Here is a 22670-nt window from a genome sequence, read left to right on the forward strand (position 1 = left end):
ACGAACCTGGATGGTGGCACGAACCTGGATGCTGGCTTGGAGGCGTGGTTCCGGGGGACATCCAGGGCTGGGGTTGGGGTACCATGGGCCTGGATGCTGGCTTGGAGGCGTGGTTCCGGGGGACATCCAGGGCTGGGGTTGGGGTACCACGGGCCTTGGATGCTGGCTTGGAGGCGTGGTTCCGGGGGACATCCAGGGCCAGGACTGGGGTACCACGAGCCTGGATGCTGGCTTGGAGGCGTGGTTCCGGGGCATGTCCAGGGCCAGGACTGGGGTACCACGGGCCTGGATGCTGGCTTGGAGGCGTGGTTCCGGGGGACGTCCAGTGCTGGGGTTGGGGTACCACGGGCCTGGATGCTGGCTTGGAGGCGTGGTTCTGGGGGACGTCCAGGGCCAGGATTGGGGTACCATGGGCCTGGATGCTGTCAAGTGGGGAGGAAGAACTTAAGTTCAGAAGGAATGGCACTTCTGTATGGGGGTTTTTTAGTATCTGGTCCCAGAAAGTGTGTTACATTTTCTCCTTCTCCTTCCAGGTAATTCCTGAAGATGGCAGAAGCTCACCAAGCTGTAGCCTTTCAGTTCACGGTCACTCCGGATGGGATCGACCTGCGGCTGAGCCATGAAGCTCTTAGACAAATCTATCTCTCTGGACTTCATTCCTGGAAGAAGAAGTTCATCCGATTCAAGGTTTGCTGAGATGTGTTGAAATCTACACAGTATGCCTTTTAATGTCTAAGAACGGGGCTCTTGCAGCGATTGAGGTCTACGTGTTTCAGACTGGCGATTGCATATCACTTACCTATTTCCACGGTACTTAAGGCTTGGGGACACCGTTACACGGACTTTAGCTCACTGGATGCTTGGAGCAGCTCCATTAGGCAGGTAGAGGGAGTTGGCATGCTCTAAAGCAGGCTGGGAAATCAAGGCTCAAAGGGCCAGCGACCTACTTAATAGAAGGCAGAGTAAAGACTAGAATTCACATCTTCTGTCTGAGTCAGAATCCTTTGCACCTTGTTCAAAAAGGATTTTTTCTGGGCCAGGTGCAGTGGCTCACACCTGTAATCCCTGCACTTTGGGAAGCTGAGGTGGGCGGATCGCTTGAGCTCAGGAGTTTAAGACCAGCCTGGGTGACACGACAAAACCCCATCTCTACAAAAAATACGAAAATTAGGCAGGTGCGTTGGCATGCATCTGTAGTCCCAGCTACTCAGGAGGCTGAGATGGGAGGATCGCTTAAACCTGAGAGGCAGAGACTGCAGTGAACCATGATTGAGCCACCACACTCCAGCCTGGGCAACAGAGCGAGACTTTGTCTCAAAAAAAAATTTTTTTTTTTTTCCAAACTTCAGCAAGTAGATGTAATAATTACTTCGTTGATAAAACATTCACATACTAGAAACTCTCCACATAAGGGCCGGGCATGGTGGCTCATGCCTGCAATCCCAGCACTTTGGGAGGCCAAGGTGGGTGGATCACAAGGTCAGGAGATTGAGACCATCCTGGCTAACACGGTGAAACCCCGTCTCTACTAAAAAACACAAAAAATTAGCCGGGCGTGGTGGCAGACGCCTGTAGTCCCAGTTACTTGGGAGGCTGAGGCAGGAGAATGGCCTGAACCCGGGAGGTGGAGCTTGCAGTGAACCGAGTTCGCGCCACTGCACTCCAGCCTGGGTGACAGAGCGAGACTCCGTCTCAAAAAAAAAAAAAAAGAAACTCTCCACATAAGTTCAAATACAGTCGAGTTGACATGTTCTCAATTCTGTTTATCTAAAGAAGTGGAACTCTGTTCTTTTTTAAGCAAGTATCTTGTTTTTCCATGTATTTTCATTTATTTTAAACATCATAGAAGGAATAAGTGCACGTTTGAAAACACGCAAACTAGATGAAAGTTCATCAAGTCGAAAGTGGATGCCCCCGCCGACCCCCGCCAGCTCCAGCAGTAGCTCAGTTCAGTTTGTGGACTTCCCAGTGCTCCGTCTCTGAGGGCGGCACTGAAGTGGGCCACTGAGAAAGCCCTGAGCTCAAGAGTGGGTGGCAGCAGGGACGGCAGGGAGGTGGGCGAGCCCCTGGGAGCCAGCACAGCTGCACAGGTGTCCCTGGGGCTCAGCCTGTGGATTCTTGGGCCCAGATAAATAACCCACCAAGGCAACATCCGAGATGTCACTGAGGCACTAGCTCGGCTCGCCAAGGGCTGCTCTTTTTCACCTTGGAATCTGGGAAAATAGAAGCTCGGATGCAGAGGCTTGGCCATCATATTCAACCCAGTGGGAATGTTGTTCTCCCCCTCCCCTCCCCTCTCCTCTTTTTTTTTTTCTTTTTTTGAGACAAGGTCTTGCTCTGTTGCCCAGAGTGGAGTGCAGTGGTGTGATCACGGCTCCCTGTAGCCTCACTGGGCTCAGGCAATCCTCCTGTCTCATCCTTCTGAGTAGCTGGGATCATAGGTGCACACCACCATGCCTGGCCATTTTTTTTTTTTTTTTTTTTTTTTTTTTTGAGACAGAGCCTCACTCTGTTGCCCAGGCTGGAGTGCAATGGCGCGACCTTGGCTCACTACAACCTGCGCTTCCCGGGCTCAAGCAATTCTTCTGCTTCAGCCTCCTGAGTAGCTGGGACTACAGGCGCCCGCCACCACACCTGGCTAAGTTTTTGTATTTTTAGTAGAGACAGTATTTCACCATGTTGGCCAGGCTGGTTTCAAACTCCTCACCTCAAGTGATCTGCCCGCCTCAGCCTCCCAAAGTGCTGGGGTTACAGGCATGAGCCACCTCACCTGGCCTGCTTTGGTCATTTTTAATCCATTACCTTGGTCAAATCAATATCTTATTAGGATGGTTTAGTAAGAATGTTTTTTAATTGGAGTTGTCAAACATACACAAGAGCGAAGAGGACTGATTACAGATAGATCCCCACCGTTCACTTCCTTGTTCACCAATTTTGCCAATTTCGTTTGATATAATCCTTTTTTTTTTTCTTTTTTGGCTGGAGTATTTTACAGCAAATTCTCAACATGGAGTGAGGCCTCCCATGAAATCTTCAAGGTTAAGCAGCCTTCTGACACAGGGACGGCAAGAGGGGCAGTTTTGGAGCTGGGGTCTCAGGGCATTCTAGACAGTAGCAGGCTAGGGACAGGACATCATGGTGGCTCAGTGACATCCTTCACCAGCTAAACTAGTGCCTGGGCTGATTCTCATGTCCTGGGGTGTCCACTCTTGGGGAAGCTTTCAGGGTGGGTTTTGGCTCAGAAGTAGTGGAAGGGAGGAAACTGGAACGCCTCAGGCTGTAAACTCTGGGGAGAGTCCCAGCTAGTGGGGTATGGTTTCTTAGTGCACGCACGCTGCCGACACGCTCTTCTCCCTGCCTGCCGACCCAGCAGTCCTGTTGCCGGGGGCCATGAAGTTGCCCTGTGGGTTGTGGGAGGACACCGCTCACGGCCCGTGTGTCTGTCTTTAGAATGGCATCATCACTGGCGTGTACCCGGCGAGCCCCTCCAGTTGGCTTATCGTGGTGGTGGGTGTGATGACAACAATGTATGCCAAGATCGACCCCTCGTTAGGAATAATTGCAAAAATCAATCGGACCCTGGAAACAACGTAAGTAATCCTGTGAAATCTCCGAATGTCTGGGAAGTTACCAATTTTATTGCTGTTTTTATGTCTCTTCAAATGTGATGATTGTCGCTGTTCTGGATTCGATGTGAAGCTCCTGATTCTGTCCTCACGTCGGCTTTCTTCCCGCCTCCTGGGTGGTGCTAAGGTCCCTCTAGGAGTTTGCGGTCCTCTGCGGCCTTTCCTCCGAAGACCAGGGTGAGAAGGGTGGTAGTGGCCCTGGGGCACCCCTTGGAAGGTGTCAGGGCCCGAGGGTTTGGCCAATAGTGACAGTGCCCGTAGCCCAGCCAGTAGGGCTCTGAAACGGAATTTCTGCTCAAGGGGCTGAATCCCCATGTAGTGATTTCTTTGCACTTGGAGTCCGTTCATCCCAGAGTTCTGTGACCCTTGAACTGACTGCTCTGGGGTCCTCTGCAGGGACCTCCCCCACTTAGCTTTCTGTCAGGGTGGTTCAGAAATCTCCAGGGGACCCCCCTGTCATTCCCACCCCTAGGGTTTTGGATTTTCCGGGGGCTTATCTCTCGCTACCAAGAGATAAGGCCCCGAGACACCTTAGGTAACATTCAGCACATGTTCATTTTATTTTTTTTCCAACCACCTGCCGCCTGTTGATGGCACGTGTTCATTGCACGTCTGTGATGCCTGTTATTCCATCCAGTTCTGGAGATGGCCCAGACTCCCGTCTAGGAAGGTCAGGCCCTGCACTGCAGTAACCCCTCATTAGGATCCCTTTTACCAGTGAGGAAGTTTTCAGACAGACGCAGGCGTCTGCCCAAGTCACAGGAAGAGGGAGCGGAAAGCTGGAATTCAAACCCAGCTCTGTGCCAGCTCAAATCTGCTTTCTTCAGTGTAGCACTGAGGTCCCCCCACCCCCTGCCCCAGAAGCTTCCGTGAGACAAATGCACGTGAACACCGCTGCTTTATCGCCATTTGAACGTCGAGACGGTGGAACGCGGGGCGACTCGGCTTCCTTGTGCAGCTGTGACCCTTGCGCTTGGACACACGTTTTCCTTTCTGGTCTGAAAGCTCCATGGTGCCTTGGAAGTGTCCCTGCTGGCCCGTGCCAGGCGTTTGATTCGATTTCTGTGCTGCTTGTTTACACCAACGGCATTTTTGCCATTGGGGCACGGTGGTTCACACCTGTAATCCCAGGACTTTGGGAGGCCGAGGCAGGTGGATCACCTGAGGTCAATAATAGCCGCCAACTCCTCATAATTGGGCTTTGTTTGGGGGCCAGGAGTTGCAGGTGGAAGGCACAATGCCAGGTCAAGGCTAAGCTAAAAATCAAAGCTCTGGATCTTCATAGTCATGCCTTGCGGGTTGTTTGCATGTAGATATTGTTTAATCAGCAAGAAATAAGAAAATAAACTGGCAGAAAAAGGGACATAAACGAAAACTCACTCACAGTTAACGGCTGAATTTGATTTTTTTTTTTTTTTTTTTTTTTTGAGATGGAGTTTTTCCTCCATTGCCCAGGCTGGGGTGTGATGGTGCTATCTCGGCTCACTGCAACCTCCACCTCCTGGGTTCAAGCAATTCTCCTGCCTCAGCCTCCTGAGTAGCTGGGATTACAGGGGCCCACGACCACGCCTGGCTCATTTTTGTATTTTTTGTAGAGATGAGGTTTCACCATGTTGGCCAGGCTGATCTGAACTATTGACCTCAGGTGATCCACCCGCCTCGACCTCCCGAAGTGCTGGGATTACAGGTGTGAACCACCGTGCCCAGCCTTGATTCTGCTGACTAGAAAGAAAAGATTAAGCAGATTAATGGTCTGAATCTCCTGATGACAGCTTGAGCAGGTACCCTGATTCCTGCCTCTTTTTGCGAAGGGTCTGCAGAGGACCCCTTCACATCCTGTTCCTTCTCCAGGAAGCCCTGGACCCTCCAGAGCCACTGAGCGTCCAGCTGAGTTGCCTGCAACCTTGAGGTAGCTCAGGATCGCTGGCTCAGGCCTCTGTAAGTGTCTGCAAGAGACAGAATCAAAGTTCCCAGTCATTTTAACAGAAGCATGCCTGGCTGGGATACCTGCCAGGTTCCTTGTCTGCCTGGGGACTGCTGTCACTGCTGTCACTCAGAAAGCAGTTGGCAGACCTGGGCACTCGGGGCAGGCCTGGCTGCTCTCTTCCTTGAGGTCCCAGGGCCCGCAGGCCTGCAGTGGATAGCTGCCTCTGAGCCTTGTGTGTGGAGCTGTTCCTTCATACTTTTCATTCTCTCGTGGGGTTAATGAAGATCTTTTCTTTTTCTTTTTGAGATTGATTTCCACTCTGTCCCCCAGGCTGGAGTGCAGTGGTGCGATCTCGGCTCACTGCAGCCTCCACCTCCCGGGTTTAAGTGATTCTCCTGCCTCAGCCTCTTGAGTAGCTGGGACTGCAGGCACACGCCACCATGCCCAACCAAATTTTGTATTTTTGGTAGAGATGGGGTTTCGCCGTGTTGGCCAGGCTGGTCTTGAACTCCTGATCTCAAGTGATCCACCCGCGTCGTCCTCCCAAAGTGCTGGGATTACAGACGTGAGCCACTGAGCCCGGGCCAGATCTTTAATTTACTCTCTAGTGTAGGCCTTCTCTTAAAACTGGATTATATTTAGAAGTGTTGACTGTTTAAAGCTCTTAATAATCTGGGTCTTTGTAAGATTTGTTTCTTTGTACCTCTTAAACCTATTTTGGTAAACTAGGCCATCCCTGGCCTAAATTTAGAAAGGCCGGGTTAAGGGCCAGCGTCTTCCAGCCTCATGGGCCATTCCAGAGCTGCTGTCCTGGAGGGGACTTGCAGATTCTCTGGGCCGCTGCCTTCAAAACTGGAGTCAGGCTGGGCGCGGTGGCCTGTAATCCCAGCACTTTGGGAGGCCGAGGCAGGAGGATTGCTTGAGCCCAGGAGTTCAAGACCAGCCTGAGCAACATAGTGAGACCCTATTTCTTTAAAAAAAAAAAACAGAGTAAAAAAGTGGAGTCATACGTGTTATGTGCGGTTTGTCTCTGAGTCTGTCCCCAACAGCCTTGCAAGGAGCATGTCCTTTCAAAGAAAGCTTTTTGCTAACGTTTTTTATCTAAGTGCCTATATGTCTATATTTTTAAAAATCTTGAATGTGTCATTTATTTGTTTATGCTAAAATATTTTTATTTTTGCAAATCAAGTAAGTAAGTATATAGGTCTTTTTCTTTCAGTAATCTAAAATGTAGATTATCTAAAAGATGGCTTCTGAAATCCCTAAACCCAGGTTTGCTGATAGGTTAGATGACCAGAAAAGAGCGTATAGGTTTAAAAAAGAGACTACAGTTAAACTCCAGTGCTAGACTTCACGGGTTATAGAAAGATATACATTTTGGAGCAAGAGTATGTAACCTTGAAGATAATTTGTTTTTGTCCACTTAAATATTATGCAGTGTTCAATTAGTGGTTTTCTTTTTTTTTATTTCTTATTTTGAATTATTTTATTTTCTTTTTTACGTTTTATTTTTATATTGATGGGGTTTTGCCATGTTGCCCAGGCTGGTCTTGAACTCCTGGACTCAAGTGATCCACCCATCTCGGCCTCCCAAAGTGCTGGGATTATAGACTTGAGCCACTGCACCTGGCCAAATTAGTGCTTTTCAAATATTGGGGATACCTTTAGGTTATATATATTGGTGTTTTAATCATTTGAAGCATACTTAGTTTTTACTTAAAAAATATTTTGCAGTTACCAAAACTAAAACAAACCACAAAATAGCTGCATTTCTGGCCAGGCACAGTGGCACACACCTATAATCCCAGCACTTTGGGAGGCCGAGGCAGGTGGATCACCTGAGGTCAGGAGTTCAAGACCAGCCTGGGCAACATGGCAAGACCCCATCTCTACAAAAATACAAAAATACAAAAATTAGTTGGATGTGGTGGTACACACCTGTAATCCCAGCTATTCGGGAGGCTGAGGTGGGAAAATTGCTTGAACCTGGGAGGTGGAGGTTGCAGTGAGCCAAGATCACCACTGCACTCCAGCCTGGGCAACAGAGCGAGACTCTGTCTCAAAAAAAAAAAAAAAAAAAGCCGCATTTTGTCTCATTTTTAAAGTCCCATCTTTACCATAATATGTACTACCTTCCTTCACAAACAAAAACATTTCCTGTATTTAAGTTAAATATTTACATGACCGTTTCACACAGTCTGTTTCTTTATTCGTGTTAAGTACTCCTAAGTCAAAAACAAGCTCTTTTAATATAAATACTGGAGGTAATAGTTGTAACAAAATAATTTGAGATTACGATTATATCTAAAAGTAAGTTTGGGAGAAAAAAATTCATAAAGAGCTGAAGAAAGTGGCCCAGAATCTCTTGCTCACCTGCCGGGGAGGCACAAGTCTGCAGGGCATGGCTCTCGCGGTGGCCAGTTCCCGGCCTCACAGCATCCCCCCTGCTGTTGGTCCAGAGGTCCTGGAGGAAGCTGTGTCTTTTTCCAGATGACACAAATTGGCCCTGGTCGGTTTCAAGGCCACCAGAGCAGATCAGGCTGAAGGGACCTGTGGGAAGAGAGCAGACAGGCCTGCCCCGGACACCCGGGTCTGCCGGCTACTTTCGGCGTGATTGGTTTTGGGATGAGGAGGAGAGAGTCCGTGAGTGTTTTAAGAGCTCGGTTCCTGCAAGTGCTCTCCCTCTGACTTTCCCGGCTCTACATGGGGCAGGCTGCTGGACACTGAAGCACGTGGTGTCTGTGGCGTCACCGGTGGCGTTCGGTGGCACCGTGCGACCTCACACACAGCCTCCCTTGTCTGGGTCTGTCTCCGCAGTGACTGCATGTCCAGCCAGACGAAGAACGTGGTCAGCGGCGTGCTGTTTGGCACCGGGCTGTGGGTGGCCCTCATCGTCACCATGCGCTACTCCCTGAAGGTGCTGCTGTCCTACCACGGGTGGATGTTCACTGAGCATGGCAAGATGAGTCGCGCCACCAAGATCTGGATGGTAATTGTGCATCCCTCTGGCAGTGGAGTGGGGGTAGATGGTTTGGGCTTTGGAAAGAAGGACACCTCTGGGACCTTTTCTCCCTTGATGCTTGGTTGGTGACCTGGGCCTCAACCTTGAATGGCTGGAGAGGTTTGAATCACCATGACACAAAAGCGGGGGCCGAAGAGTGCTTCTCTTTCGTGACGTTAGTGAGATCTGCAGCGTGTTTTATTGAGGTCTGCTGGGTTTGTAGTTCAGGTCATTCATCAAATAAAAGTGCTGTCCATCCAGTTCTTTGTAGCGTTCTTGACTCACTTGTTGTCAGGCATTAAATGGTTACCTTAGCTGACCCCTCGGACAGGCTCCCGTGACTCGGACTTAGCTTCTGGAATGTTCCCCCAGCTTGCCTTGGCCCTTAGCCCAAGGGTCCTTGATTTAAGGTCATGGCTTTGCCATATATGTGGATGCTTGTCCAAATTTCATGATTTAAATGTTTTTCTTTTTTATTTTTATTTCATTTTTATTTTTTTGAGATGGAGTTTCACTCTTGTTGCCCAGGCTGGAGTGCAATGGTGCGATTTCAGCTCACTGCAAACTCGGCCTCCCAGGTTCAAGCAGTTCTTCTGCCTCAGCCTCCCAAGGTGCTGGGATTACGGGCATGCACCACCAATACGCCTGGCTAATTTTGTATTTTTAGTAGAGACAGGGTTTTACCATGTTGCTCAGGCTGGTCTTAACTCCTGACATCAGGTGATCCTGCCTTGGCCTCTCAAAGTGCTGGGATTACAGGTGTGAACCACCGCACCCAGCTTTTTTTTTTTTTCTTTTTGAGACAGGGTCTTGCTCCATTGCCCAGCCTGGAGTGCAGTGGCACAATCACAGCTCACTGCAGCCTCGACTTCCTAGGCTCAAGTGATTTTCCCACCTCAGCCTCCTGAGTAGCTGGGACTATAGGCGCACACCACCATGGCTGGCTAATTTTTGTATTTTTAATAGAGACGGGGTTTCGTTGGCCAGGCTGGTCTCAAACTCTTGAGCTCAAGTGATCTGCCCACCTCGACCTCCCAAAGTGTTGGGATTACAGGCATGAGCCATCAAACCCGGGCTCAATTTAAATGTTTTTGTGGGAGCTGGGCATGGTCACTCATGGCTGTAATCCCAGCACTTTTGGAGGCCAAGCCTGGTGAACCACCTGAGCTCAGGAGTTTGAGACCAGCCTGGAGAACATGGCGAAACCCCATCTCTACTAAAAATACAAAAATTAGCCAGGCAAATTAGCCAGGCGTGGTGGTGCATGCCTGTAATCCTAGCTACTCAAGAGGCCAAGGTGGGAGGATTGCTTGAGCCCAGGAGGTCAAGGCTGCAGTGAGCTGTGGTTGCGTCCAGCCTAGGTGACAGAGCCAGACCCTGTCTCAAAAAAAAAAAAAAAAAAAAAAATTATGGCCTTAGTTTTTCTGAAAATAAACCCTCCAAGATGGGCATCATCTCTGGACTTTCAAGGCCTCCTTCTGGGGGCTGGGGCCCCTGTGACCCCCTGCAGGCGGGCATGTGCCCCATGTACCATCTGCCCATTGTAGTCATGGCCCTGGGCCTTGGGCTTTGCTCAGCACCTCAAGCCCAACCTGGGTCTTTGGGGCTGGACATGTGTAAAGAAACATCTGGTTTATTCACCCCTGTCTTGCCAAGTGGCCTAAATGGTTCTAATGGACCAGGTAATCATGAGAAAATTTTCTGCAGAATCTTTCTCGAATGAGGCTGCTCCATGGGTCTGCCAGTGTATATGAAGCCGTGGGTCTGCTTTGGTTTTTTGTCTGCCCCGACCTTGGCCCCGGGGCCCTTCTGCTCGGTTGCCTCTGGGTAGCCCCCACAGTGGTGCCTGCCTGGACTGGGCTGCTGTCCCAACCTCTGGGGAAGCCTTGTAAGAGAAGTGTGGGAGTCACCGCAGTGCCCACCACACACTGGGACTCCACTCTTGCCAAACAAAAATTTTTTTTTTTTTTTTGAGACAGCAGCTTGCTCTGTCACCTAGGCTGGAGTGCAGTGGTGCAATCTCGGCTCATTACAACCTCCACCTCCCGGGCTCAAGCGATTCTCTCACCTCAGCCTCCACAGTAGCTGGGACCACAGGCACACACCACCACGCCCGGATAATTTTTTGTATTTTTTTTTTTGAGACGGAGTCTCACTCTGTAGCCCAGGCTGGAGTGCAGTGGCCGGATCTCAGCTCACTGCAAGCTCCGCCTCCCGGGTTTACGCCATTCTCCGGCCTCAGCCTCCCGAGTAGCTGGGACTACAGGCACCCGCCACCTCGCCCGGCTAGTTTTTTTTTTGTATTTCTTAGTAGAGACGGGGTTTCACCGTGTTAGCCAGGATGGTCTCGATCTCCTGACCTCGTGATCCGCCCGTCTCGGCCTCCCAAAGTGCTGGGATTACAGGCTTGAGCCACCGCGCCCGGCCAATTTTTTGTATTTTTAATAGAGACGGGGTTTCGCCATGTTGGCCAGGTGATCTCGAGTTCCTGGGCTCAAACGATCCAGCCTCCTCGGCCTCCCAAAGTACTGGGATTACAGGCGTGAGCCACCGCACCCAGTCAAACCAATTTTTTCTCTCAAATCAGTTTCTGCCATTTGGATATAAAGTTTCTGATTTCTAGAGAAGCAGAATTTAACACCTAGAAGAGATTCGGGTGGTTCCCACACTTGGCAAAGCAGGCTAAAGGGCACTCCCTCCGGTGGGTTCGCAGCTGAGGTTCAGCTGAGTCCCAACGCCCTGCGGTACCAGGACTCCCCACCTGGGCCCGAGGACTGCCTTTGTTTTGGTCGGCATTGAGGTGACTGGTTATTATACAGACTTGATCATCCAGCCTAAAACCAAGGGCCACAAATGTGCCCTCTGGGAGGCTTGGCAATGACTGAAGGAAAGACGCTGCTTCCCCTCAGCTTGGCTCAGGGTCAGGCACGTTGACCCTCCTCACTGCTCCTAGAGCCTGGAGCCCATCCCTAAACTAAGGGCCTTGCAGAAGGAGGTGGGGTGAGACTCACCCTAGGTGCAGAAGCACAGTTCGGGTCCTGGCTAGTCACGATGCTGGCAGCGACATCTCACGGCCTCCGTCAGGCTTGGCTTTGATTCCACGTGGTTTGTTTGTTTGTTTGTTTTTGTTTTTTGTTTTGTCTCACTGTGTCGCCCAGGCTGGAGTGCAGTGGGGTGATCACGGTTCACCGCAGCATCACCCTCCCAGGCTCAATCAATCCTTTCGCCTCAGCCTCCCAAGTAGCTGGGACAACAAGCACATGCCAGCACGCCTGGCTAATTTTTTGTGTTTTTTTTGTAGAGATGGGGTTTTGCCATTGCCCAGGTTTTTATTGGCATGGAGGGCGGGGTTATATGCTTATTTGCTAGAACCCGTAAGTATGGGGTGGGTAAAAGATGGACCAGATGAAAAATAAATCGACACAGAAAATCAGTAAGTGGTTGGCATGTTGTGCACACTGGAAAAGTGGCTTTGGATCTTTAACATAGCCTTGTCTTTGAAATTGTAATTCTCACATCCAAGTACTAACCAGGCGCGACCCTGCTTAACTTCTGAGATCAGACAAGAACGGGTGCGTTCAGGGTGGTATGGCAGTAGACTGAAAATATAATTCTCTCTCTTCAGGGTATGGTCAAGATCTTTTCAGGCCGAAAACCCATGTTGTACAGCTTCCAGACATCGCTGCCTCGCCTGCCGGTCCCGGCTGTCAAAGACACTGTGAACAGGGTAGGTGTGGCTTAGGCTTCACACTGAAATGTCAGCCATCTGTGGATTAAGGCTTAGGTCTTAATTATGATGAACTAGGTCACCGTCATTTGACTCAAGTAGCCTTCAGTGGTGTGCCTGGTAGGGTTCTCATAGGAAGTCTTTTTTTTTTTTTTTTCCAATGCATCACTGCTGCATCTTAGGTGATTTTTTTAAAGTTTTAAGTTTCATAGAGAAGCTGCTTGGTGCATTTTTTAAAGCTTTATTTTATTTTTATTTTTATTTAATTTTTTTTTTTTGCGATGGACTCTCCCTCTGTCATCCAGGCTGGAATGCAATGGTGTAATCTCAGCTCACTGCAACCTCCACCTCCTGGGTTCAAGTGATTCTCCTGCCCCAGCCTCCCAAGTAGCTAGAATTACAGGCACCCGCCACCATGCCCGGCTAATTTTTGTATTTTTAGTAGAGACGGGGTTTTGCCATGTTGGCCAGGCTGGTCTCGAACTCCTGACCTCAAGTGATCCACCCGCCTTGGCCTCCCAAAGTTCTGGGATTACAGGCGTGAGCCACTGCGCCCGGCCAGTTTTTGCTATTTTACATAATTGCTAAATACAACATTGTATGAAATGATTGCAGTCACTCCCCATTCTTCCCTCCCCCCATCTAGTAACTTCTATTCTACTTTCTGTCTCTGTGGATTTGCCAATCTGAGGGACCTCATATAAGTGGCATCATATCATATTTGTCCTTCTGTGACTAGCTTCTCTCACTCAGCATAATGTCTTCAAGGTTCATCCACATAGCAGCCTGTGTCAGAATTTCCTTCTTTCTTACGGCTGAATAGTATTCCATTGTACGGCTAGACCATATTTTATTTATCCATTCATCTGTTGCTGGGTGGTGAATGTTTTTGATCTGATTGGTGAGGGTCCTCCAGCTGAGGGTGGGGTGATCATCAGCCTCCAGCTGGTCTGAAGACAGTTGCTTCTTGACACCCCAGGCCCCTAGGGGCAAGGCACTACCTAGAAAGCCTGTCATTTCATCCTCAAAACTACTCATTTCTTTTTCTTTTTTTTTGAGACAGGGTCTTGCTCTGTTGCCCAGGCTAGAGTGCAGTGGTGCAATCTTGGCTCACTGCAGCCTTGACCTCCTGGGCTCAGATGATCCTCCTGCTTCAGCCTCCTGAGTAGCTGGGACTACAAGTGCGTGCCACCACACATGGCAATTTTTTTTTTTTTTTGAGATAGAGTCTTACTCTGTCACCCAGGCTGGAGTGCAGTGGTGTGATCCTGGCTCACTGCAAGCTCCGCCTCCTGGGTTCACGCCATTCTCCTGCCTCAGCCTCCTGAGTAGCTGGGACTACAGGTGCCCACCACCACACTGGGCTAATTTTTTTGCATTTTTAGTAGAGACGGGGTTTCACCATGTTAGCCAGGATGGTCTCGATCTCCTGACCTTGTGATCCCCCTGCCTTGGCCTCCCAAAGTGCTGGGATTACAGGCATGAGCCACCATGCCTGGCCCTATTTTTTTTTTTTTTTTGTGGAGAGGGAGTTTCACTATCTTGTCCAGGCTGGCGTTGAACTCCTGGGCTCAAGTGATCTACCTGCTTTGGTCTTTTTTTTTTTTTTTCTTTAATTGAACAAAAGGGGAGGGAGCAGTTCCATTTCTTTCTTTTTGAAAAAATTATGGTAAAATGTGCACAACATGAATTGTACTGTTTTAACCATTTTCAAGTGTACGGTTCAGGGGCACTAAGTACATTTATAATGTCACGCAGCCCTCACTGCTGTCTCATTCCAGGACCTTTCATCACCCAGAAGCTCATAGCCACTAAGCAGTCACTCCCTGTCCTTCTACTTCCCTCGCCCAGCCCCTCGGAACCACTAATCTCCTGTTTGTCTCTATGGATTTGCCTGTTCTGGACATTTCACATAAATGGAATCATGTGGCCTTTTGTGACTGGCATGTCATTAAGGTTCACCTGTGTTGTAGCGTGGATGAACTTCATCCCTTTTTGTGACTGAATAATATTCCGTTGTATGGAAGGACCACAGTGTATTGACCTGTTCACCCGCATTGGGGACATAGCCAGGAGCGGAATTGCTGGGTCGTGGGAATTCCGTGGTAACTCGTTGAGGAACCACCAGACCCTCACGCAGCTCCACCATTTTGCATTCTAACCAGCAGTGCATGGGTGCTTTCGTTTTTGCACATCCTGGGACCCCATTTTAAAAACTATAATAAGCAGAAACTTCTCGGGGTAAGGGTTTGAATCCAGGATTGGTTACTGAGTCCCTGAGGGTTTGAATCCAGCCTTGGTTATTGAGTCCCTGTTAGCCTTGGTAAGTTTCTTCCCATCTCTGCTCTTTTTTTTGTTGTTGTTGTTTTTGTTTTTGCTCTGTCACCCAGGTTAGGGTGCAGTGGTGTGATCTCAGCTCACTGCAGCCTCCATCTCCCAGGTTCAAACAATTCTCCTGCCTCAGTCACCCGAGTAGCTGGAATTACAGGTGTGTGCCACCACGCCTCGCTTATTTTTGTATTTTTAGTAGAGACAGGATTTCACTATGTTGGCCAGGCTGGTCTCAAAACTCCTGACCTCAAGTGATACGCCCACCTCGGCCTCCGAAAGTACTGGAATTACAGGTGCAAGCCACCGTGGCTGACCTACCCCATCTCTCCTCTTCTGTACCCAGACTTGCGAATCAGGGCTGACAACAGCCCCTGTTCCACTGGCAGGGTGGGGTGAGGGTGAGATGCTTGACCTTCAGTGACCTCTGTCTGTGTTGCGTAGCTCAGGGTTCCACTTCAGCTCATTCAGGGCATGATTTTCTGTCTCATTCATGGGCATTTTACTTTGAATAAGCCTCAATATGCTTGACAACTGTTCCACGCCCTTTCTGTGGGAGACAGAGTCTCACTCTCTTGCCCGGGCTGGAATGCAGTGACACTGTCCTAGCTCACTGCAGCCTTGAATTCCTGGCCCAAGTGATCCTCCTGCCTTAGCCTCCCAAGTAGTTGGGGCCACAGGTGTGCACCACTATGCCTGCAAATATTTTTTTGTAGAGATGGGGTCTTGCCATGTTGCCCAGACTGGTCTTGAACTCCTGGGCTCAAACAGTCCTCCTGATTCAGCCTCCCAAAGTGCTGGAGTTACAGTCATGAGCCACCGTACCTGGCCACAGCTGGCCCTTGTAAGGGAGTGGTCTTACTTTCCAATGTACAGGGAGGGACCCTAGAGAGATTACTGTTTCACCAAGACTTTGGTTTTTACAGCAGACAACTTGTTGGATTAAAATATTTCATGGCAAATTGTGGGGTTAGCAACAGTTTTTACTTTTTGTTGCTGTTGTTGGGGGAGACAGCGTCTCGCCCAGGCTGGAATGCAGTGATGTGATCATGGCTCACTGCAGCTTTGAACTCCTAGGCCCAAGTGATCCTCCCACCTCAGCCTTCCAAGTAGCTGGGACCACAGACATGTGCCGCCACGCCCAGCTAATTTTTGTTTTTTTTTTTTTTTTTTTTTTGCAGAGACGGGGTCTCACTCTGTTGCCCAGGCTGGTCTTGAACTGGTCAAGATTGCTTGGGCTCAAGCACTCTTCACATGTCAGCTTCTCAAAGTGCTGGGATTACAGGTGTAAGCTACCGCACCTGACCAGTGTCACTTTCTGTAAGAGCTTGCTTAGGTGTGTAGCAGAAGCTTTTGAGCGTCTTTTTAAACAATTGCTCTCTGTGTTTCCATCTCTGAGCATTTGTTCAACCAAAGTAGCACATGTAAAAGGATGAGGTGGGGTGGGGGCTGAAAACCCTGAACCTGAGGCCCTGGCCTTGGCCTGGTTCTGAGACCTATTCCAGCCCCTCCTTCCCATCCTGCTGCCTGAGCACCTGCTCAGCCCCAGCACCTAGCTCTCAGCATGACTCTGCCCCATCTCGTAGTCACCATCACAGGTCATCAAAGCTTAAGTCAGAACAGCTCTTTTATTAAGGGCCAAATAATACATAAGAGACATTCTTGAAATTTCCTTGTTAACTTTTCTTGTCAATTCTAGAATTTATTTTAAATTCTAAAAATTTAATGGTGGCTTTCTGGTGATGCAGGATTTGGGACACTTTTAAAACTAATAAAGGAAGAAAAAGTTTAATTGTTAAATTATTGTTACTCTATGACACCATTTAGCATTGAAGGGAGTTAACCTGTCTAAGGACTGCTAAGACCAACTTGGGGGAAGAGTCTAAACTTTTTTTTTTTGAGATAGGGTCTCACCCTGTTTCCCAGGCTGAGGTGCAGTGGCGTGATCATGGCTCACTGCAGCCTCGACCTTCTGGGCTCAAGTGATCCTCCCACCTCAACCCCTCACATATCTGGGACCACAGACATGCACCACCATGCCCAGCTAATTTTTGTCTTGTTTTTTGTAGAGATGGGGTTTCACCATATTGCCTAGGCTGGTCTTGAACTCCTAAGCTCAAGCAATCCACTGGCCTTGACCTCCCAAAATGCTGGGATTACAAGCATGAGCCACCATGCCCAGCCTAAAACCTCTTCAATGTGTTAGAACTTTTCCTAAGGCACAGGTGAGGCAACCATAGGCTTTGATTAATGTGTTTTAACTTGGGTGATTTTTTTTTTCCCCGATAATCCCAGTATCTAGAGTCGGTGAGGCCTCTTATGAAGGAAGAAGACTTCAAACGGATGACGGCACTTGCTCAAGACTTTGCTGTCAGTCTTGGACCAAGACTACAGTGGTATTTGAAGTTAAAATCCTGGTGGGCTACAAATTACGTAAGTCTGTATACACAGTTTTTCTTGATGAAATTTTTCTGTATGAAGATGCTAATTCTGAGGGACAGGGATAACAGGGCTGAAACGACAGCTGTGATTAGCCAAAATCACACCTTAGGAAGTTCCAGCTATGGTTTACCTGCATGCAGCATGGGGTGTGTGTATTAGGACTGACGTGTAGTTACAGTGACAGTTTCTTGGTTTTTGGATTTTTTGTAGAGACAGGGTCTCACTATGTTGACCAGGCTGGTCTCAAACTCCTGGGCTCAAGTGATCTTCCCACCTTGGCCTCCCAAAGTGCTGGGATCACAGGCATGAGCCACCACACCCAGCCTACAGTGACAGTTTTACCCCGAGTGCAGGTGCATCATCGCAATGCTGTGTTTTGCACACAGGAGCCCTCTCCCTCTCCCTCTTCCCCGGGGATTCCTCTTGTGAGCTGTTTCTCCTGCAGCAGTGCCATGCTGCCCCGGACTCCTGCTCCTATCCTCCTCTTTAGTTTATTTTTATTCCAAGGCATCCTTCCCGAGCTCGCTGGTGGATGCAGGGATGGTGTGGGATGCTTGCTGGGATTGAGTGTGGCTCAGTGGTCCCAGGAGCATCTCCTCCAACCAAGTGTCTTAGCTGGCGCCCTGTATGTGGGGAGCTGGCTGGGCTTCCATGTGCTGGGAGGGTGAGAGCAGGCCTCTGGCAGACGAAGCAAGGGAGGGAGTGTAGCTTTGAGGAACAACTAACACGGAAGAGGAGGTGTCCCAAGTGACCCTGACAGAACCAGCAGGTGGTGCAGAAGTCACATCGTGGGTGGATGGGCAGTGCCTGGAGGAGTCTCTCGAGCCTCAGGGGGCCGGGCATGTTCGCTGGCTGCACGGGTGTGCTGGACTGGTAAACGTCAGCCCTCTGCACAGCTCTCTGCACACGAGACCGTTGCATGGCCACTGTTCTGTAGTTACGTGTGTTTCAGCACAAAGCTGAAAAGGAAGCCATCTCTGGGTCCAGCAGGCTGTGAAGGGACAGCAGCTGTGAGGTGGCTGGGGGGCACTGCCCCGGGTAGCTTCAGGATGCATGTGCCAGGGAACAGGGACCACACCTGTGGGACGCCGGGTTAGTGCCACGGACTAGACTGAGGCCGTGGCTTCTTCAGGGAGACCTGGGAAGCAGGAAGACGAGAAGCAGTCTGTGGAGCAATTTTACATAACATTGGTTTTTGTTGTTGTTGTTTTCTTTTGTTTTCTTTTTGAGATGGAGCCTCGCCCTGTCGCCCAGGCTGGAGTGCAGTGGTGCGATTCCCCCTCACTGCAAACTCCGCCTCCCAGGTTCAAGTGATTCTCCTGCCTCAGCCTCCTGAGTAGCTGGGATTACAGGCGCCCGCCACCATGCCCAGCTAATTTTTGTATTTTTAGTAGAGATGGAGTTTCATCATGTTGGCCAGGCAGGTTCGGAACTCCTCACCTCAAGTGATCAGCCCGCCTCAGTCTCCCAAAATGCTGGGATTACAGGCGTGAGCCACTGCACCTGGCCTTTGTTTCTGTTTTCTTTTATTTGAGAAAAGGTCTTGCTCTGTTGCCCAGGCTGGAATACAGTGGCACAATCATAGCTCACTGTTGCCTCGAACCCCTGGGGTCAAGTGACCCTCCTGCCTTAGCCTCCCAAGTAGCTGAGACTCCACGCGTGAGCCACCACACCTGGCTAATTTCTTACATTTTTTTTGGAGAGATGGAACCTTGCAATGTTGCCCAGGCTGGCTTCAAACTCCTGGCATCAAGCGATCCTCCTGTCTTGGCCTCCCAAAGTGCTGAGATTACAGGTGTGAGCCACCATGCCCAGCCCACAGTACTGGTTTTTAGATCATGTTAGCAGTCAAACATTTATGATTTACTTTCCATCTGGTCTTTTAAACATTTTTAAAATTTTTATTTTATTTATTATTTTTATTTTTAATGTAGAGCTAGAGCCTTGCTATGTTATCTAGCCTGGTCTCGAACTCCTCGTTTCAAGCAATCCTCCCACTTCGGCTTTTTTTTTCCCTTTTGAACCATCTACAGATTGAAGGTGATGTACCTTCTTTCTGCTCATCTCAACTTAAAAAGAACACTTTTCGTTTCCCACGGTGTCGCATTCCGTCTGGTTAGGACTGCGTTCCCTGTTCTGGAATGGCCCCCGTTAGATGACAAAATGTCTGCCAAAAGCACTGCCTGCCCTTCCCCATGGCTCTGGGCTGCTGCCAGGGAGCCTGCCTAGCCCCTGCTAAGCCTGCGGGTTTGTCTGGTGTTTGCGCCCACTAGGTGAGCGACTGGTGGGAGGAGTACATCTACCTCCGAGGACGAGGGCCGCTCATGGTGAACAGCAACTACTATGCCATGGTGAGTGCCCCCGCCCGGGCTGCTGTCTGACGAGGACGGTGGGGCGGCGGGTCTGTCCACAGAGGTGGCGTCTTCACAGGCCTGTGGACGGCCTGGGAAAGCTCTGGGGACTGGCTCATGCTCCTCTCTGTCCTGCTTCCAGGCTGGAGAACCCTGTGAGTACCCTTCAGTATTAGCCTAGTAGCCCAGGGTGCTCTGCTACTGCAGGGGGATTTGGGCTGCAAAAATAAGTTTCTGGCAAACAGGAATTCCTCACTGTGCTATACCTGTCCTGCTGTTTTTTTGTTTTGTTTTGTTTTGAGATGGAGCTTTGCTCTTGTCCACCAGGCTGGAGTGCAATGGCACGATCTTGGCTCACTGCAGCCTCCGCCTCCCAGGTTCAAGTGATTCTCCTGCCTCAGCCTCCCAAGTAGCTGGGATTACAGGTGCCCACCAACATGCCCGGCTAATTTTTGTATTTTTAGTAGAAACGGGGTTTCACCATGTTAGCCAGGCTGGCCTCGAACTCCTGACCTCACGTGATCCGCCAGCTTCAGCCTCCCTAAGTGCTGGGATTACAGGTGTGAGCCACCGTGCCCAGCCTGTCCTGCTGTTTTTATGACTTAGCACTGGAAGTTAGTGCCACAGCAGCCTTAAGATCCCTGCAGAACCCCTAGAGCTCAGGGACAGTGGGTTGGCCAAGGTGCTGCCACCAGTGCACTACACTTCACCCTACTGTTTTCTGAGACGCCAAAGGGGTGTGCATCGATGGTAGTTTCTGGTTTCCTGGGCTTTGTCTTTCAAAGCATGGATGGTTAGAAGGCCCCTCAATTTGGGTTCTCGACCACTGCTTTAATAACTGGCAAATAGAACTCTTCTCTTTCCTTTTCCTTCCATTCCTTCACTTCCTTTTATTTTTTTCCCTCATTTATTTTTTATCATTTACTTTTTCTTTTTTTTTCCCTTTTTTTTTTTTTGAGATGGAGTCTTGCTCTGTCGCCGAGGCGGGAGTACAGTGGTACAATTCATCTCACTGCAGCCTCTCCCTCCCCGGTTCCAGCGATTCTCCTGCCTCAGCCTCCCGAGTAGCTGGGATTACAGGCACCTGCCACAACGCCTGGCTAATTTTTGTATTTTTAGTAGAAACGGGATTTCGCCATGTTGGGCAGTCTCATCTCAAACTCCTGACCTCAGGTGATCCATGTGGCTCAGCCTCCCAAAGTGCTGGGAATACAGGCATGAGCCACCACACCCGGCCTATCATTTGCTTTTTCTTTCTGTTTTTCTTCATTTCAAAATTTTCCTTTCTTTTTATCTTAACTTTTTTCCCCCATCTGAAATAATCTCAGACTGAAAGAAAAACCGTCAGTGTAGTCCGTAGAACTTCTTTTCCTGCTCTATTTGGAAGTGAGCTGTTTATCTGAAGCCCTTCCCCCCAGGAGACCTGTGTTCATTTCCTACAAACAGAGGCACTTTCTACATCACTGGGGACATGGTGTGGACATAGACTCTTCCAAAATGTAGGTTAGACCTGTGTTCCTTGGCCTTTTCTTCCAATTGTGGAAAATGTAGACATTTGGAACAGGGTCTCAAAATTTAGAAAGCTGCAGGCACAGCTCTATATAAACAATTATTTCAACCTTTCATTGTGTCTCATCCAAAAAACTTCCTGATTGTCTAATTGCTCCCCGACTAATTTTTGCTTTCCTTTCTCTGTGTTATATGAGGGTATTTGGTGCGAATAGTTATCTTTAACAGCCCAAGAGTTTTGGAGGACTTAAGTTCTCATAAAACATTTACAAAGTAAAAGACAGAATGTAGAAAATCAAACTACCATTTATTTTGTAGCATTGTAGATGTAACTGAATACATCTCTGGAAATATTTTGACAGCGTGCAGGATGTGCTGTGATGTATTTAAATTTGCTTATCTTTCCCTATGCAAATTCTCTCCATGTCACCTTTTTCGCTTTTCAGGATCTGCTGTATGTCCTTCCAACTCACATTCAGGCAGCAAGAGCCGGCAACACCGTCCACGCCATCCTGCTTTACAGGCGCAAACTGGACCGGGAGGAAATCAAACCAGTAGGCACACAAATTGCTTTAAAAAAATTCTTTTCAAACAGCTTAACAGAGGTATAATTGACGTATTGCACATGTTTAAAGTATACAGTTTGTGGCCGGGCACAGTGTCTCACGCCTGTAATCCTGGCACTTTGGGAGGCCAAAGCAGGCAGATCATCTGAGGTTAGCAGTTGAAGACCAGCCTGGCCAACACAGTGAAACCCCATCTCTACTAAAAATACAAAAATTAGCTGGGCATGGTGGCACGTGCCTGTAATTCCAGCTACTTGGGAGGCCAATGCAGGAGAATCGCTTGAACCTGGGAAGCAGAGGTTGCAGCAAGCTGAGATTACGCCATTGCACTCCAGCCTGGGTGATAAGAGCGAAACTCCGTCTCAAAAAAAAAAAGAAAAATTAAAAAATAAAGTGGAGAGTTTGATAACTTCTGACGTGTGTATATTGATGCATCTGAGAAACCATCATCACTGCAGTCAGGATGGTGAATACATCAGTCAACCCAAAACCCCTCTGCCCTTTGTCATCTCTCCCTCCCACCTGGTCCTGGACGCCGGTCTACTGTCTGTCACTCTAGATTAGTTTGTAATTTTTAAAGCTTTATGTAAGTGGAATCATACAGTATGCACTCTTTTTTTCTAAATTCTAGTTTCTTTCACCGAGCCTAATTATTTTGAGATTTAATTCTACTTGTGTCTCCTAAATGAATATACATCTGTTGTACTTTAGTTCTGTAATCTGCCCTTCAAAGAAGCCCTTGTTGTTTTTGAACTAATACTAGCTGGTGGGTTGCTCGTAAGAAACAAGACTTTTCTTCCTGAAATATTTCTTTGGTTTTAAGTGTCACTTACAAATAATTGATTAGAATGTGTTATTTAGGATTTTACTGTGCAAGAAGTTGCACCCTGGCATGATTTAATGAGTCCCCCAACGAATCATTCCAAGGAGCCGTTGGAAAAGAGGAAGTCAAACCAAGCAATTTACACAGAAAACACATTTAGTATTTCCACGTGGTCTTAACTTGCTGCTTTTCTCTCTCTCTCTTTTTTTTTTTTTTTTTTGAGATGGAGTCTCACTGTGTTGCCCAGGCTGGAGTACAGTGGTGTGATCTCGGCTCACTGCAAACTCCGCCTCCCAGGTTCACGCCATTCTCCTGCCTCAGCCTCCCGGGTAGCTGGGACTACAGGCACCTGCCACCAGGCCCGGCTAAT

General features: G+C 48.9%; 1 protein-coding gene across 4 annotated transcripts in view; it reads left to right on the forward strand.

Annotated features, from left to right (window-relative positions):
• Nucleotides 1–22670, forward strand: part of CPT1A (carnitine palmitoyltransferase 1A) — an 84294-nt gene that overhangs the window by 28695 nt on the left and 32929 nt on the right. For all 4 annotated transcript variants that reach the window (XM_045372279.2, XM_065527846.1, XM_045372280.3 and 1 more), the window contains exons 2-8: nucleotides 534–687; nucleotides 3451–3590; nucleotides 8371–8542; nucleotides 12180–12281; nucleotides 16905–17042; nucleotides 19325–19402; nucleotides 21358–21465. In XM_045372279.2, coding sequence (XP_045228214.2) covers nucleotides 547–687; nucleotides 3451–3590; nucleotides 8371–8542; nucleotides 12180–12281; nucleotides 16905–17042; nucleotides 19325–19402; nucleotides 21358–21465 — 879 coding nt within the window. In that variant the 5' untranslated portion in view covers nucleotides 534–546. The remainder of the gene's footprint in view (nucleotides 1–533; nucleotides 688–3450; nucleotides 3591–8370; nucleotides 8543–12179; nucleotides 12282–16904; nucleotides 17043–19324; nucleotides 19403–21357; nucleotides 21466–22670) is intronic.

This window comes from Macaca fascicularis, chromosome 14, assembly GCF_037993035.2.
Source record: "Macaca fascicularis isolate 582-1 chromosome 14, T2T-MFA8v1.1".
Classification (NCBI taxonomy): Eukaryota; Metazoa; Chordata; class Mammalia; order Primates; family Cercopithecidae; genus Macaca; species Macaca fascicularis.